Below are 16,946 nucleotides of genomic sequence, written 5' to 3' on the forward strand. Positions count from 1 at the left end.
TCCCCAAGACTGGATCTCTCTGTATAGCCCTGGCTGTCCTGTAACTCACTTTGCAGACCACGTTGCCCTCGAACTCAGAGATCCACCTGCCTCTGCTTCCTGAGTGCTGCGATTAAGGGTGTGCACCACCACTCCACGGCTTGCTTGCTTATTATTAATTTATTTATTTATAGCTTTCATGTATGTCTGTGTGAGGGTGCCAGATCCCCTGGAGCTCGAGCTACAGACAGTTGTGAGTTGCCATGTGGGTCCTGGAAATTGAACCCCACCCCGGTCCTCTGGAAGAGCAGGCAGTGCTCTTAACCACTGAGCCATCTATTCAGTCCTCTTTTCTTTCTGAAAGAGAAACTCTCCCAGGGAATTTGTTCAGTGACATCATTTCCCCAGACCCATCTTCGAAGAACTCTCAAGATTAAAACTAGAGTTCTTTCCTGTGGTATAAGTCTAGTTATAATAGGGACTGGAGAGATGGCTCAGTGGGCAAAACTCTTGATGACCCGAGTTCAGGTCCTCAGCACTCATGTAAAAGCCATGGAGGTGGCATATACCTGTGACCTCTGGGCTGGCAGTGAGAGGCTTGGGAGGCAGATGGATTCCAGGGCCTTACTCTCCACAAGCACATGTATAAACAAGGGTTCCTCCCTACACACTTACACATACACCACATGTACAAAGAAAAAAATAAAATAGTAATCTGAAACTAATGGAAACTTGTTTACTTTTTTATTTAGTGTGTGTGTGTGTGTGTGTGTCCACACACATTTGTCAAAATGTGAGTATGCAGGGTCAGAGCATCTTTCCTTTGACACCCCATGGGCCCTGGAGACTCTCAGTAGCAAGGTCTTTTGCTTGTTGAGCCATCTCCCTGGTCCCTGGTGGTAGATGCTTTACTAAACACTCACTTTGCATAAGAAATGAGCACTAACTCAGTTAACCCTCAGAACCACCCCCACCCCAGGCAGGGAGTATTCCTGTCCTCATTTTTTTTTTTCCAGGCAAAGAAACTGGGGTCTAGTTAATGAACAATCTAAAGTTTACACTAGTACACAGTTGAATCTCCATTCAGGATCCTAGCTTTTAAGCCCCTAACAACATCACCAGCTCTCTGTCTCCCCTAATCTGCCATTTCCCTAACATCTTGGTGAGAACTGAATAGAGCGTTTTGTTTTGCAGTTCATCTCCCTTTAGTTGAGATTTGGAGCTGTCCATGGAATAGTTGGAGGCTCATCTACTCATTTTCAAAACACAAAGTGTCTCTCAACAATGATGGGACAGTGCAATATAAACGATATTGGTAAACTGTCATGTATTTTAAAAATGTTAGCTTGATTTTTGACCATTTCATATGTGTGTGTGTGTGTGTGTGTGTGTATAATCATTACTCTGTCTCCCTATTGTCTCTTATCTTCCTCCTGTGATTATCAATCCCTACTCCAGACCCAACAATTCCCAGGTTCATGACTTTTGGTTTTGTTTTGTGATCCATTATTTTAACCAGGGCACTGTCCCCTGGAGCCACAGGAGGAACAGAAGGCAATAGTCTTCCTGTTCTCTGAATGTAACAGGGCATTTTTTTTTTTTTATACCACACTCTATCTTGTTTATCTCAAATGCCCTCCAAGACTTAAGGACCTGGGGCAGACTGGACCCCTGGCTCTGTAACAGGGAAGACAGAGAACAGTGAACACCCAAGGGTGCTTAAAAACCATGCTGTTCACCAGGAAGTGGTGCTACACACCTTTAATTCCATCATTCAGGAGGCAGAGGCATATCTTTGTAACTTTGAGGCCAGCCTGGTCTACAGAGCAAGTTCCAGGACAGGCAAAACTGCACAGAGAGACACTATTATGAAAAACCAAAACCAACCAAACCAGCCAGCCGCCAAACCAACCAACTAAACCACACTGTCCTGGAGAAGAACTAGCAGGTAAGCCGTTACCAATAGACATTGTTTATTCTGTGGTATATATATAAAAAAAATGCCCATGGTAGGAAAGAGATGCTGGAAGGTTGTGTAGGGAGTGAACTCTGAACTCTTCCTGGGACTCTCAAACAGTGACTACAGTTAAAGCAATTAGTAGTTAAGCCCTGTTAAAGCAGGGCATTGCATGTCACATCTGCTGAATTACAACCATCAGCTTGAAGCTACTTTTGCTGTCTCTATCAGGTGACTTGAGTTGACCACTGGGTGTTGTAAGCACCTGATGTGTCTTGCTGTCTGTGTGCTATTTGCTACTCATTCATTCATTTGTTCATATATATGTATATATACACACATATATATATTACTTTTGTGTGCTATGTACTTAATAAAAATCTCCCATTTGGATCATCTTCCAGTGAGAAAGCATATCTCTTTTAGTTACTTTCGTTGGTGCCATGACAAAATGGCCAACAAAAATGAGTTAAGGAAGAAAGGCTTTATTTTGAGGGTGGAGCCAGTCACAGGAGGAGAAGCTTGGTCATACTCCTACACACTCCTACATCTACAATCAGAGGCAGGGAGCAATGGGTGCTTGTGCCCAGCTCACGGCTCCCTTTTAATTTTGTCCAGAGCCCCAGACCATGGGATGGTACTGACCACTGTTGGTGAAGGAGGCTCCTTACCACCTCAGCCAGCCTGAGATAATCTCTCACAGGCATGCCCAGATACTCGTTTCTTAAGAGTCCCGGGCATCTTTAACCTGTCAACTTGACACAGCCTAGAGTTATCTGAGAGGAAAGCTTTGATTGAGGTATTATCTAGAGGCAGCGGCTCTCCACCTTCTGAACGCTGCCACCCTTTAATACAGTTCCTCGTGTTGTGTTGACCCCCCCAAACCATAAAATTATTTTGTTGCTACTTCTTAACTGTCATTTTGCTACTGGTCTCAGTCGGGATGTAAATATCTGATAGGAAGAGTATCTGATATGTGACCCTCATGAGAAGGGTCTGTTACTCCTCAAGTGGGTCGTGACCCACAGATTGAGAATCACTGCGCTAAGTCCTTGTGACTCTGTGAGCGTGTCTGTGGAGGATTGCCTTAATAGTTAACTGAGTTGGGAGGGGCTAACCCGCTGTGGGCAGCATTATTCGGTGGACAGGTGATCTTGGGCTGTGTAGGAAAGCTAGTTGAGATGAGCCAGCAAGCAGTGTTCCTCTATAGTCGCCACTTTAAGTCCCTATCCCAGCTTCCCTCATAGATGGCCTGTGACCTGGAACCGTAAGCCAAATAAATCCTTTCCTCCTGTAATCTGTTTTTGGTTAGTGTTTTTGTTCTTCGAGAAAATTAATCTGATTGATGGTCACATTTGCTCTATTTTATGACAAACTAGAGGAATGAAAATAAATTTACCAGGGACAAAAGTGAAAGTAAAGTTTCCTCACCTACAGCCCAGTCATAACCTTGAACACGTATTTAAACATTTTACTCATATGTAGATGTGTGTATGTTCATGCATCTGAGTACAAGTTGCTCAGTACACTGAGTCCTCTGAGGCCAGAAAAGGGCATCAAATCCTCTGGAGCTGGACTTACAGATGGCTGTGTATGGCTGCTCCTAACTGCTGAGCCATCTCTTCATCCACCCGAATTAAAAAAAAAATTAATGTGACCTTTCTGAGAGCAACTTGGCAATGGTCTCTGTTGTAGAATTTGAATGATGGTGATTATGATACCACTAACAGTTATTGGACACTTTCTAAGAATTCTGCGTGTTAAATGGGGCTTGGTTGGTGGTACATCCCCTAATAACCCCAGCGATAGGGAGGTAGAGGTAGGAGGATCAGAAGTTCCCAGTTAGTCTGGGCTATAGATCTGACCTCAGGGGGGCAAAACAACCAGAACAACAATAAATAAGTCTGCATGTATTACTTTCTTATTTTTACCTTCACAGAAATCCTGAGAGTGGTGGCGGTTATTCCTATTATTCCCACTTAACAGAATGGAAAACTGAGGCACAGAAATATTAAGTAATAACTCTAGATGACACAGCCAGCACCTAACTCCAGCTATGGAACCTTGGGCTCCAGGCTGACATGCCTTTGTCTGAGCTCCGTCCAATCTCCTCTCACCCTAGAAGCCAGGGGGTGGGGGTGGGGTGGGGGGGAGGGGCGCGGCTTAGAGTAGAGAATCTGGAAGAGGCACGTGCAAAAATCTTGGCTGTAGCAGGTGTCTGCACGCTGGTCTGTGACATAACTTAATTGGGGATGGAGGGCGCACTCCACCTTGGCTAGACCCTCAGGACCTGTACTACATCCTTTCTCCTGCAACTACACCACAGGGCACGGGGCTTGGTCACTACTGCATTCTGTCTCCAGTTTTCTTCAAACGCAGGCTCCCTGCAGGGAGGAGGAGGAAAGAGAGAAGGCCGCCTCCTTCTCTTCCCCCGACGTCCCACCTCCTACCCCCAGCTTCCGCATCTGCGCAGCCGCAGTCCTTACAGCTCCAGCTCTGCAGTGCCTGCAAGGGTCTGATTGGGGAGGGTGAGTCCTTAGAGGGACCCCGCGGGCGGGAAGGGGGCGGGAGATTGGGCTAGGGGCGTGGGTAGTGATCGGGGAGGTGCATTCACGTGTGACTGTGAATGCATGTGCATGCGTGTTTCTGGGGTGGGCGGGTTCACATTACAGTTGCTCTAGGTCTGGGGAATGAGAATGGGAGAAGACGGCGGGGAGGGGTATCTAACCAGGTGTACTTAGTGCCTGAACATCGAACACAAATTTCAGCAACCTGGGAGAAGGGATCCTGCAGGGAGCTTACACTCAGGAGTCTGTGTTCCTTCGTGGGTCTGTGCACGTATGTGCACATTGTCTCTCCGTCCCCTAAGGGAGGTCCCCAGTTTCTCTGTTGGGCTCATTGCACCTGCGAATTTGGTTGCATGTGTGCATTGCGTCTGTCCTGGGCTCCGTGTGTGGTATCCTGCAACAGTCTAGGAGCATGGGTTATGAAGTCCCACAGGTGCAGTATTTAAAGGATAGTCCCAACTCTCCTGAGCTCTGAGGCTGTGATGGAGACCCTTGCCCATCTGTGCAATGGAGCCATAACTGTAACTACCAAGTAGGGCCTGCGATCAGAATGTTCACCCCAGGAAACAGAGCACCCCAGTGCTCTGTTACTGCTGTCGTCGTCATCATCATCATCACTATTACGACGATTTTCCCCGCTCTCATTGACTCTCATCCTTTCCCTTCTGCAGGTGATACGTTTTCTAATTCACAAAGAATCCCATGGATAGTCAGATGTGAATTCTCTGGCTCCCCCTCTCTTCCTCTCCCCTTCCATCCACTGTACTTATAGGATCTTCTAATCTCCCCCCTTTCCCCAGGTCTCCCCAGGTGCAACTGACTGCTACCTGCCTTTTCTTGTTTATTTTTTAAAGTAACATTTATTTGTATGAGACACAGAATTCAAAGGACAACGTGTAGAAGTTGGTTTTCTTAGGAATTGAACTCATGGTCAGGCTTGACAGCAAGTGCCTCTTACTCAGTGAGCCATATTGCCTTCCTCCCCTACCCCACACCTGAAGTTGTCTACTCTAGTTCCACTTCTCAGCCTAAACCTGTAATAAACCATGGTTCATATAGAAAGTAAAGCAATAGACAAACCCAATTCTAAAGACACTCTAATACTCTTTCCCATCCATGTGTGTGTGTGGGCGCTTGTGAGCATGTGCACCTGTGCGCGCACGCGTGTACACACACACACACACACACACACACACACACACACATTTTTGTACCTCAATTTGGTTTCAAAATTCACTATGTAGGAGAGGATGATCTTGAACCTGATCCCCCTACCTCTACCTCCTAAGTGCTGGGATTGCTGGACAACATCCTGGTGCTGGGTTTGCCAGCACAGTGCTGGAAACAAGAGTTCTAGGCAAGCACTCTACCACCCAGCTACATCCCTAGCCCTGATATTTGTCCACACCTCCCACCCCCGACATATACCCCAACTCTCACTGAGGTTGCAAACTGTCAGCCCCAGGGTTTACTGTAGGTCTGACATTATATTTGTCTCGTGGAATGTTTCCTTTTTAAACATTTGAAATAATGAGCATTGTAAACTGCAGGCTCTGTCTCAAAACTAAGTAAATGAAAGCTAGAAGAAAAGAGGCCATGAGAGGGCAATGTGAGGATGAGGAAGGGTGGAAAGTAGGCAAAAGGACATGAGTTAGAAAGATGTTACAAAATGGAAGATAAGTGAATTCAACTTCCTGGGTACTGACGCGGTAAGAACCATGACATAAGTAAATAACCAACCAACTAACTAAATGTTAGTAGTAAGTACAAAACCCTAAGTAAAGCTCCAGGGCTTCAGAATGGCCATTCCAACCTTAGAAACAATTTATCCATCGTCACTGAGAAAAACATAGTTGTGGGGTTGGGCATGTATTTGAGTGTCTTCCTTAACCCGACCATGTGGTGCTTTTATTTGTTGAGTTCATTAGAAAAAAGCAATTTTATTTTAAAAATGTAAACGTGTAAAGGATGTCATCTGAGAAGATAATTTTCCAGTCTCCTGAGAAATCAGGTGATAGCCATGTGTCCCTTGTGTTTGCCAGGCCGCAGAGGCAGGGCAGCTCCTCCCAAAGGACTCTTGATTGATCTCCTACACTCTTCAGTGCTCCCCGAGGTTTCTCCCATGCTGCAATGTGGCTGCTCATTCTCATTTTCTTTGTGACATATTCCTCTGGATTTGCATTTTGTTTTTCAGTTGCAAAGTGAAAGCCACTGGGAGATTCTTGGTTGATTTATTTTATTCTTGCTCCATTTCTGATGGACTCTGGAGGTGTTTGTGTTCTGATCCTTGGGGACAGGGTGTCTGTCTGCTGCACTGTCACATGGGTGCTCTTGTTTGGTCCTGCCTGCTCACCTCCAGGATGTGTGCAACTGGTTCATCCATAGGCTCTCAAGACTCTACTTTCGGGCCTGGCCCAAAGTTCTGATGAGAAGTCTTTGGCAAGTAATTGTTTGTGGAGCGATGACGTTTAAATTAAGGTTAGTGTGGTAGTTTAAATGGGTGTGGCCACCATAGACTCATGTGTTTGAATGATCAGTCCAACAGGCGTGATGCTATTAGGAGGTGTGGCCTTCTTGGAGTAGGTGAGGCCTTGTTGGAGGAAGTGTGTCACTGTTGGGATGGCTTTGAGATCTCTTCTGTTCAAGCTCTGCCCAGTGTAGAACAGTCTCTTCCTTGCTGCCCACAGATCTAGATGCAGAAAGCTCAGCTCCTCCAGGGCATGTCTTCCTGGATGCTACTGTGCTTCCCACTATGATGATGTATTAGTCAGGGTTCTCTAGAGTCACAGGACTTATGGGTAGTCTTTATATAGTAAGGGAATTTGTCGATGACTTACAGTCTGTAGTCCAACTCCCCAACAATGATCAGCAGCAGCTGTGAATGGAAGTCCAAGGATCTAGCAGTTACTCAGTGTCACAAGGCAAGCAGGTAAAGAAGAGAGGGTGATCTTCCTTCTTCCAATGTCCTTATGTAGGTCTCCAGCAGAAGGTGTGGCCCAGATTAAAGGTGTGTGCCACCAGGCCTGGATCTGGGACGTGCTTTGTCCCAGATGACCTTGAATTTGTAGATCTTTCTGTTTTAATCTTCTGGGATTCATAGCCACTATGACTCAAGATCTCCTTCCATGATCCAGGTCAGAAACCTGTATCTCTCAGCCTCCAGATTAGGATCACAGGTGAGCCTTCCAATTCTGGATTATAGTTCATTCCCGATATAGTCAAGTTGACTACCAGGAATAGCCACTATGGATGATAATGGACTAAATCTCTGAAACTCTAAGCCAGCACCAATTAAATGTTTTCCTTCACAAGAGTTACCTTGGTCATGATATCTTTCACAGCAATGGAAACCCCAACACAGTTAGCCTTGAAGGCAGGGTGCAGCCTCAAGCCAACAATGTAAGGAGAAGGAACATACCCTTTAAGCTTTGTTCAGCGGGTGTTCTGCCCCTGCAGAAATCTCAAAATGCCTCCATGAAGTGTCTGCTGTTGTTACCAGTGTCTTTCATGGATGAGCAAGTTGAAACTCAGAGAGGTCGTTTGTCCTAGGACACATAGCAAGTAGAGGTTACATTCAAGGGCATGCAGTTATCCCTGTGCTTGCTTTACCTGCTACTGGTGATGGCCAGCAGCCAGAAAATTGTAGCCAATCTCTTCCCACTGTACTGGCAGTTTTTAAAAATGAGTGCTTGGGATTCAAACTTGGGTCTTCATATATTTAAATATATAATATGTATTCAAATGTATATATATATATATATATATATATATATAAATATATACACACACACATGAGTAGGTAATGTAGTTTATATGCAGGCAAATATATATTTTGAGTTAATCCACACCTGTCTCCCTTGTATATATGAATGGGAATTTATTTACCCGCTTCCTGTTGATAGACATCTACGTTATAATGCTTTGTTTGATTTCTTGGAAATACTACATAGTCTAAGCTGGCCTCAAATCTGAGATCCTGTCTTGGTCTTTGGAGTGCTGAGATACAGATGTTGTGGCTGCATCCAGTGGTTGTTAAGATTTGTTTTCTGGTCTCATGTAGCCCAGGCTGGTATACTGAACTCCTTATGTAGCTGAACTTAATTTCCTGCTACCTCCACTCTCTGAAATCTGGGATTAGATGACACCACAGTTTATGCCCACTTTGTGTAGTGCTGGGGATTGATCCCAGGGCTTTGAGCATTCTAGGCAAATGTTCTACCAACTCCCCCGCCCCAGCAGTTAATATTTTTAAAATATTTGTATTTCTAAAAATTTATTTGTCTGTGTATCTGTGTATATGTACATGCATGCACATGTAAGTACCCTCAGAGACCAAAAGAGAAAGTTAGATTCCCTGGAAATGGAGTTACAGAGTGTTGTGAGCTGTCGGATGTAGGTGCTAGGGACAGAACCAGGTCTCAAAACTGCTGAGCCTGGTGGATGCTCACTTTTTGGGCTGCACTGGCTGGCCAGCAGGCTCCTGGAACTTTATCTCTGCCGCTCTACCAGTGCTGGGGTTAAAGATATAGGTGCTTGGGATTTGACCTCAAGTCCTCATGTTTGTGCAGCATGCTCTACCCACTGAGTCATGCACCGGGTTCCTCATCAGCTTTGCTTTGTTTTGTTTTTGTTTTTGTTTTTTAAACATAGACAGAGGCATGGACAGCTTCCACAAACAAGTAGACCAAGGATAGTTTCCCTCTGTGTTCCGTAGGTGCCCAGGATGGGAGCATTACTTTGAGGGGGGTATGCATATGTTCAGCTTTAGCAGATGGTGCTGTGGGGTTTTACTAAGTGGCTGTTGGGCTAACAGACTCTCCCACCAGAGCCTATGAGTCAGCTTGTTTTTAAAAGCTACCTCTGATGATTTCCCAAGGAGACTTTCTGTCACGGGGGAGAGGGAGTACCAGTCAGTTCCTCTCTCTCTCTCTCTCTCTCTCTCTCTCTCTTTCAAAGATTTATTTTATTTATTTTATGTGAATGAGTACACTGTAGCTGTACAGATGGCTATGAGCCACCATGTGTGTGGCTGCTGGGAATTGGACTCAGGACCTCTGCCAGCCCGCTCACTCTGGCCCCCGCTCGCTCCTGTGTAATTCGCTGTAGCTGTCTTCAGACACACCAGAAGAGGGCGTCCGATCTCATTATGGGTGGTTGTGAGCCATAATGGTGGTTGCTGGGATCTGAACTCAGGATCTTTGGAAGAGCAGTCAGTGCTCCTACCCACTGAGCCATCTCTCCAGCCCACAGTCTCTTTTCATCTTTAGTTTTTTATAGTTACTAAGAATAACAATGCAAACAAACACAGCAAAAGTGAGCAGATGCCAGACTGTTCTGAGCATTCCTGCTAGGGCTGCCCCATTGTCACCTGAAGTTGCTCCCAGCTTACTGAGGGGTACCCCATTGGGAAAGAGTCTGATGACACAGCTGCAGAGTGTGGCATCTCATACCTGCAGCCTCTTTCCACAAGGCAGTGGCAAGAGGAACAGGCCAGCTGGGGCTATATCGTGAGTTCATGGCTACCCTGAGCTATCTAGGTAGTGTCTAAAATCAAAATAAAATAAAACAAAGTCTGGTGAGAGAGTTTGGGAAGTAAAAGTGTATGCCAAATAAGCCTAGTGACCTGGGTTCCAATCCTAGATCCCACGGAGAAAAGAAAGAGTTGACTCCGGAAAGCTATCCTCTGATTTACAACACACACACACACACACACACACACACACACACACACACACACACACACACACACGCGCACACACACACACACACTTAAAACCAACTAACTAAACAAACAACATATGCATTGGCACCAAGCTGAGGCATTCTCCCTGGTCTCAGTTGAGAACAAGTGTTTTTCTTCCAGGAATTCTTAGGTGGGTCTAAAATCTTTGCCTGTATTTCTTTGGATGTTAGGGTAAGGGGCTGGTGCCCTTTGCCCATGACTAAAAACTATACCATGGTAACCAACCAGAATAGAGAAGGACAAAGCTGGTAGGTATTTTACACTTAGTTATTTACTTTTGTGTGTGTAGGTAGGGTGAGATGGGGTGTATATATGGAGGTCAGAAGACAACTTGTAGGAGGTGGTTCTCTCCTTCTACCATGTGTCTCAGGGATCAAACTCAGAGCATCAGGCTTGGCAGCAAACATTTTTGCTCACTGAACCAATCTTGCCAGCACAAAGCTATTGAATGGACTGGGGACTAGGTTTATGGGTTGGCATCATCAGTGTGAAGGGATGAGTGAATCCCAGGACATAGGGAGATCATGATAAAAGCTTGCTGGATCATCCTAAGGACCAAAGTTTCAGACAAGGGTGAAGGCTGGGGCAGCACGCAGAGAGCAAAGCGTTTTCTAGTGGAACAGCAGGCAGGCTTACTGATTGGCTATGTACAATATGAGGCAAAGAAAGAGCTTCTGGGAAGGATAGAGGGGTTCTGAGCAAGAGAGGAGGGCATGGGAGGAGCATGGGCTTGGGGTTTAGAGAGCTGAGTTGCCTTGAAAAACGATGCATTTAGTTGTGGCTTTCACAGTCCTTTGAGACATCTTCAAGAGAGACAGATGATGATTGGTGGGCTGTAGACACCCGGTGGCTCAGCTCTTCCAGGGGACCCAAGTTTGATTTCGAGAACCCATGCCTCCAAGGCCACAGCACTCAGGTAGACATATACAAAGACATCCATGCATGTGTGTATGTGTGTGTGTGTGTATATATGTATATATATATACACACACACACATACACATATACATATATATGTGTGTATTTATATATATACATATATATTAAAATAAACAAAAATCTTTAAGTGGTTGTCTTAATTTGGGTTTTATGTCTGTGAAGAGACACCATGACCACAGCTCTTTTTTTCTAAAAGGTTTATTTATTTATTATATGTAAGTACACTGTAGTTGTCTTCAGACACTCCAGAAGAGGGTGTCAGATCTTATTAAGGGTGGTTGTGAACCACCATGTGGTTGCTGGGATATGAACTCAGGACCTTTGGAAGAGCAGTTAGTGCTCTTAACCTTTGAGCCATCTCTCCAGCCCCCACAACAACTCTTTTTTTTTTTTTAAAGATTTTACTTATTATTACATCTAAGTACACTGTAGTTATCTTCAGATACACCAGAAGAGGGTGTCAGATCTCACTATAGGTGGTTGTGAGCCACCATGTGGTTGCTGGGATTTGAACTCAGGACCTTCTGAAGAGTAGTCAGTGCTCTTACCCGCTGAGCCATCTCGCCAGCCCCACAACTCTTATAAGGAAAACTTGGGGTTTGCTTACAGTTTCAGAGGTTTGGATCATTATTGTCATGGCGGGAAATATGGCATCGTGCAGGCAGACATGGTGCTAGAGAATGAACTGAGAGTTCTACATCTTGATCCTCAGGCAGTAGAGAGAGACTGTGAGACATACTGGATGTATCTTGAGCAGATGAGATCTCAAAGCCTGCTTCCACAGTGACATATTTCCTTTAACAAGGCCACAGCAATCCAACATGGCCACATCTCCTAATAGTACCACTCTCTATGGGGCCAAGGTTTCAAACACGAGTCTGTGAGGGGCATTCCTATTCAGACACCTCACTTTGGGAGTCATTTCTCTGGAGCCACCCACTTTGGTTTTGGAGAGTAGGTCTCTCAGTAGCCTAGGCCTTGGTTAGTGATAGCCAGTGAGTTCCAGAGAGCCTCCTTCCTGGGTGTGAGGTCACTCTCTTTGTACAGGAAACAGTTTCCTGATTGAGCCATCTTCCCGACCCATGTATCTCATGAAAAGTTTTCAAATATTTTATCTTCATGCTTGTGTCCTTTTATTTACTCTCCCCGCTTAAGTGCAAATTTTAAACATTATATTATACTTTATTTATTTAGTTGTATTATACTTTATTTATTTGTGTGTATGTATCATGCAAGCATGCCAGTGGACACAGCTGGTAGCTAGATAACAGCTCACGGGAGTCAATTCTCTCCTCTCACACAATCCTGGGAATCAAACTTGGGTCATCAGACTTGGTTGGCTGTCATCTCTACACACTGAGCCAACTTGGTGGCTGTTTATCTCCTTTTTGTTTCAGAAGTATTTCTTTAATATACACATGGTTGTTGAACACATTCAAGGGTTTAAATGATACATTACAATGAGTGTATTATGACCAGATCAGGGTCATTGGTTATCTGTCCCCTCAGATACTGGGTATTTCTTTATACAAGAATGTTCAAAATCCTATTTGTTAGGTTAATTGAGGTCAACTACAGTTACCCCACAGCTATTCCTACTAACAAAAATATGAGCACTTAAGTCTGTTTTTCATTCTCTTACTCTGTCTCCTTCCCCTCTATTCTCCACAGGCTCCAAATACTACCTCACACTAATATAACAATACCCTTCCATGACAGTTAGCTTTTTAGCTTACACATCTGTTGTAGCTTCATTTCTGTTACTGCAATTGAATATCTCAGCAACAGGCAGCTTTTTGGAGAGTTTGCTGTAGAACACAATTCCATGCTACTGAGAAGTCACATTGATGGGAACCTGAGATACTTGGTTCCATCAAATTTATAGCGAAGAAGCAGAGAGAAACGAATGCATTCCATGCTCACTTGCTTGCTGATGCTCAGCTCAATTTCTCCACTCTTATACAGTTTGGCACCCTTGCCTAGGGAATGGTGTCACCCACAGTGGGCTAGGTCTTCCCACTCAATTAACTAAGATGATCCCCTACAGACATGCACACAGGCCAACCCAATGTAGACCATCCCTCATTCATACTCTATCCCTAGGTGGTTCTATATTGTGTCAAGCTGATAAAGTTGACCATCCCAGTGCATAAGTGTTATTGTGAGATGTCTATCTTTGTAAAAGTATTTTTGCAGCTACCATATCAATTTAAAAACTCCTTGGAAACAAAGTTGGGTATTCCTTGTGTAGTGGCAAATGTTTGTAATCATAGCATTTGTGGGCTGAGGTGGAAGTATTGTGATTAGGAGTCAAGACTGGGCTACACAGTAAGTTGTGGCTAGCCTGGGCCATATAACAAGACCTTGTCATAGACAGACAGACAGACTGATAGGCAGGCAGGCAGGCAGGCAGGCAGACAGACAGACAGACATCTTTTTACATTCCTGTATGCTATCCCTACAATCAATAAAGTCAGTAACAAACATTGAGTTTCATCAAATTCCCAGCCCACATACACTTTCTAGATTTTTCTTCAATAAGTATTTTTGTTTCATAGCACCCTGCTTGGAATCTGCTACCATGATGGTTAATCTTGTCATCTAAATTACCAGCTATGATGGCAACTTAGAATCACCATGGAAACCCCTGGCTATGCCTATGAGGATGTTTCCAGCCAGCTTTAACTGATTAGGAAAACCCACCCTGAGTGATCCCTGCGGTCCAGGGAGTGGAGTACAGGGCTGAATAAAAAGGAGAAAGTGAGCTGAGCTGAGCACTAGCATCTGCTGCTTCCTGCTTCTGACTGTGCATACAATCATGCCCCTGCAACCACGTTCCCTGCCCACACCAAGTGATAGGTCGCTTCTTCAAACTGTGAGTCAAGAGTAAATCCTCCCATCTTAACCACAGAACGGAACCATCTCTCTGGCCCCCTGCTCTCTTTCTAGTGTTGAGCATCACACCTAGCACCATTCATTGGATGACTGTGTGTCTGTCAGTCCTTAGGCTTTGAATCCTGTAACTGAGGAACCCCACAGGACACTGGAACAGGAGAAGTTTAAAAAAAAAAAAAAAGCCTGCCTTGGAAGCCACGCCTCCTCCTGAGGAGATGCAGAGCCTCAGGACCGAGCAGTCACAGGGACTACTGCCTCGGGACAGCAGGGCCTGGGAGAAGCCATGCCATTCCACCTTCCCCAAGGACTGGGAGGCTGTGGAGGTTGGGACCTCCAGCTGTGACAGTGATGAGAAAGGTGAGGGGCCCCGTGGGAGCTGGGCAAGGGAGATGCTCTCAGCAGAACTTAGGAGAGGCTGAACATCCATTCGGTCACTCGCTGACTTGTGAAATGTTGAACTGGTCATTTTTTCCCTTTTCTGCATAATATTTAGTCACTTGATACAACGAGCATGCATGGGTTCATAATTCTGTAGGCCAGCAGTTCGATGCGACCTCAGGGGACATTTCTCCCGTTGTCTGTTCTTGTTGTCTGTGGGGTCATAGGGAGCTGGCAGAGCTGTTTCTTACATGGCTTTCCTCACATACTGGGTTGGTTGACTAACTCAAGCATTCAAGCCTTGTGTCTCCAAGAGGTTTATTCTCATGGGTCCTTGGAGGGTAGTGAGGAACAGGGAATGCTGGGATACCTAAATACTTAAACTTAAAAAGAAGTGTGTGTGTGTGTGTGTGTGTGTGTGTGTGTGTTTATGAGCAAGTACATGCAAGTACCCCCAGAGACCAGAAGAAGGTACAGGATCCACTGGAGCTGGAGTTAAAGGCAGTTGTGTCTGATGTGGTTGCTTTTAACCACCGAGAATCTCTCTATCTCTCTATGCCTCCATCCTTCCTAGGCACTGAGCATCTCTTGAGCCATCCTAACCACTGAGTATCTCTCCAGTCCTCCTAGGCACCATTAAAGCCTTTGCTAGCAACTTGATGATCTTATATGATAGGTCAAAATATGGCATGGTCAAGGCCAGGATCAGTAAGGGGTTGTATGAAACTTCTTATGAAGACACCACACACACACACACACACACACACACACACACACACATCCCTACTCATCTCAGATAGGGAACCCACAACCGAGGTTACTAACAAGAGCATGCATGGATAGAGGCCACAATGTGTTGTTAAACCCACAAGGAATGATTCAGGCCTTCCTCTCTAATAATTATGCAGCTCAAATGTCAGAGATATTAAGGGCATTAAGCCTGTTTTTAGCTGTTTTCTAGAATACAGGTTTGTTTGGGAAGTAAAAAGTGAAAGGTAAGAAGTCAGTTAAGACAGACTCCTGGGCCAGCATGCCGGATCAGTGGATAAGGATGCTTGCTGTTAAGGCTGATGGCCTGAGTTTGATCTCCACATGGTAGGAGATAACTGATTCCCAGAAGTTGTCCTCTGACCTACACATATGTACTATGGTGTGTGCCTCCACTCACCCCCATTAAAAGAAAATAAAAGTAGACTCTAAGCTAGGCATGGTGGCTGACTCTTGTAATCCAATACTTGGGCAGCTGAGGCAGGAGAATTGCTCATGAGTGTGAGGTCCACCTGGCTTAGGGAGAGATTTCCAGGCTAGCCCAAGTTTTATAAACAAAACAATCCCTGCCAAATTTATTCAGCTCAGGGTTGAGAAGGATGCATAGCTAGTAACTGTGTGGGAAATCCTTCCCTGGAAGCTTCTCTTGTAGATGGTAGGGAAGCTCCTGGAATAATTTTTCATTGCTTCCTCACTCAGATCTTGGCTGGAAGCCCATTAGGGAACTTTTATCTTCTGGACAGGTGAATGGAGGAGCCCATCAGATGGTCCAGTTTTAGTCATGTAGTCAGCTGCAGGATCAAAATTCAGGCCTGATATGTTATCAGCCCCACATGAACCGTGTGTGTGTGTGTGTGTGTGTGTGTGTGTGCTTGTGAATACATATATATCTGCATATATATTTGTGTTTTTGTTTGTAAATTCATGTATATACATATGTTTATCTATGTGTACGTGTTTGTATATGTGTGTATACATGTATATATATGTGTGTGTTTGTGTTTGTGTGTGTTTGTGTATGTATGCATGTACTTGTATGTACATACATGTATATGTGTGTTTAAATATATCAGGTTGTTGGAAGAGAAGGGCATATATGCATGTGCTTATGTATGTATGCATGTATATGTTTGTGTGTTTTTGTATATGTGTGTGTTTGTATATGTGTGCATGTGCTTGTGTGTGTATGTGTATATATACATGTGTATATATGTATGTGTTTAAATGTGTCAGGTCGTTGGTAGAGAAGGCAGAGGATGCCATGGAGATGCTTGGGGAGCCAACGCCCGTGTCTGCTTGGTCGTTGGTAGAGAAGGCAGAGGATGCCATGGAGATGCTTGGGGAGCCAAGCCCCGTGTCTGCTTGCTCCTTCACAGCCCCTTTCTTCTCTCTTGTTTTGCCTTCACAGATTTGTCTTCCCAAGACACTGGGCTGTCTCAGGACTGGAGCTCAGTTGAAGAAGATGATGAGTCAGAGGACTCCCAGGTATGCATAGGGATTATTTCCTTTATTATAAATGTTACCCTGAAGATCTCAGTGAGTTGTTACATTTCCTTCCTCAGTCTGGAATGACTCCACCGCTCAGAAGTTCCAAGTGCTCTTTTGCAGGAGATATTCCACATCCCTGTCCTGTGGTGGTCAGACATAGTAGAGGGCTATGTGAATGTGTGTATCTCTGTGCACATAAACCATCCATAGCTCTCCACTTATAATCAGTCCA

The 16,946-nt window shown here is 44.8% G+C and overlaps 1 protein-coding gene across 7 annotated transcripts in view; it reads left to right on the forward strand.

Annotated features, from left to right (window-relative positions):
• Positions 1 to 16,946, forward strand: part of Smim17 (small integral membrane protein 17) — a 37,205-nt gene that overhangs the window by 14,891 nt on the left and 5,368 nt on the right. For 3 of the 7 annotated variants that reach the window (XM_031385308.1, XM_031385306.1, XM_031385307.1), the window contains exons 3-4: positions 4,316 to 4,464; positions 16,635 to 16,711. In XM_031385308.1, coding sequence (XP_031241168.1) covers positions 4,316 to 4,464; positions 16,635 to 16,683 — 198 coding nt within the window. In that variant the 3' untranslated portion in view covers positions 16,684 to 16,711. Of the gene's footprint in view, positions 1 to 4,315; positions 4,465 to 14,185; positions 14,438 to 16,634; positions 16,712 to 16,946 lie in introns of those variants that run through there. The other 4 variants (XM_031385310.1, XM_031385311.1, XM_031385309.1 and 1 more) reach the window with 4 other exon arrangements.

The sequence above is a fragment of the Mastomys coucha genome, unplaced genomic scaffold, assembly GCF_008632895.1.
Source record: "Mastomys coucha isolate ucsf_1 unplaced genomic scaffold, UCSF_Mcou_1 pScaffold21, whole genome shotgun sequence".
NCBI classification, from domain to species: domain Eukaryota; kingdom Metazoa; phylum Chordata; class Mammalia; order Rodentia; family Muridae; genus Mastomys; species Mastomys coucha.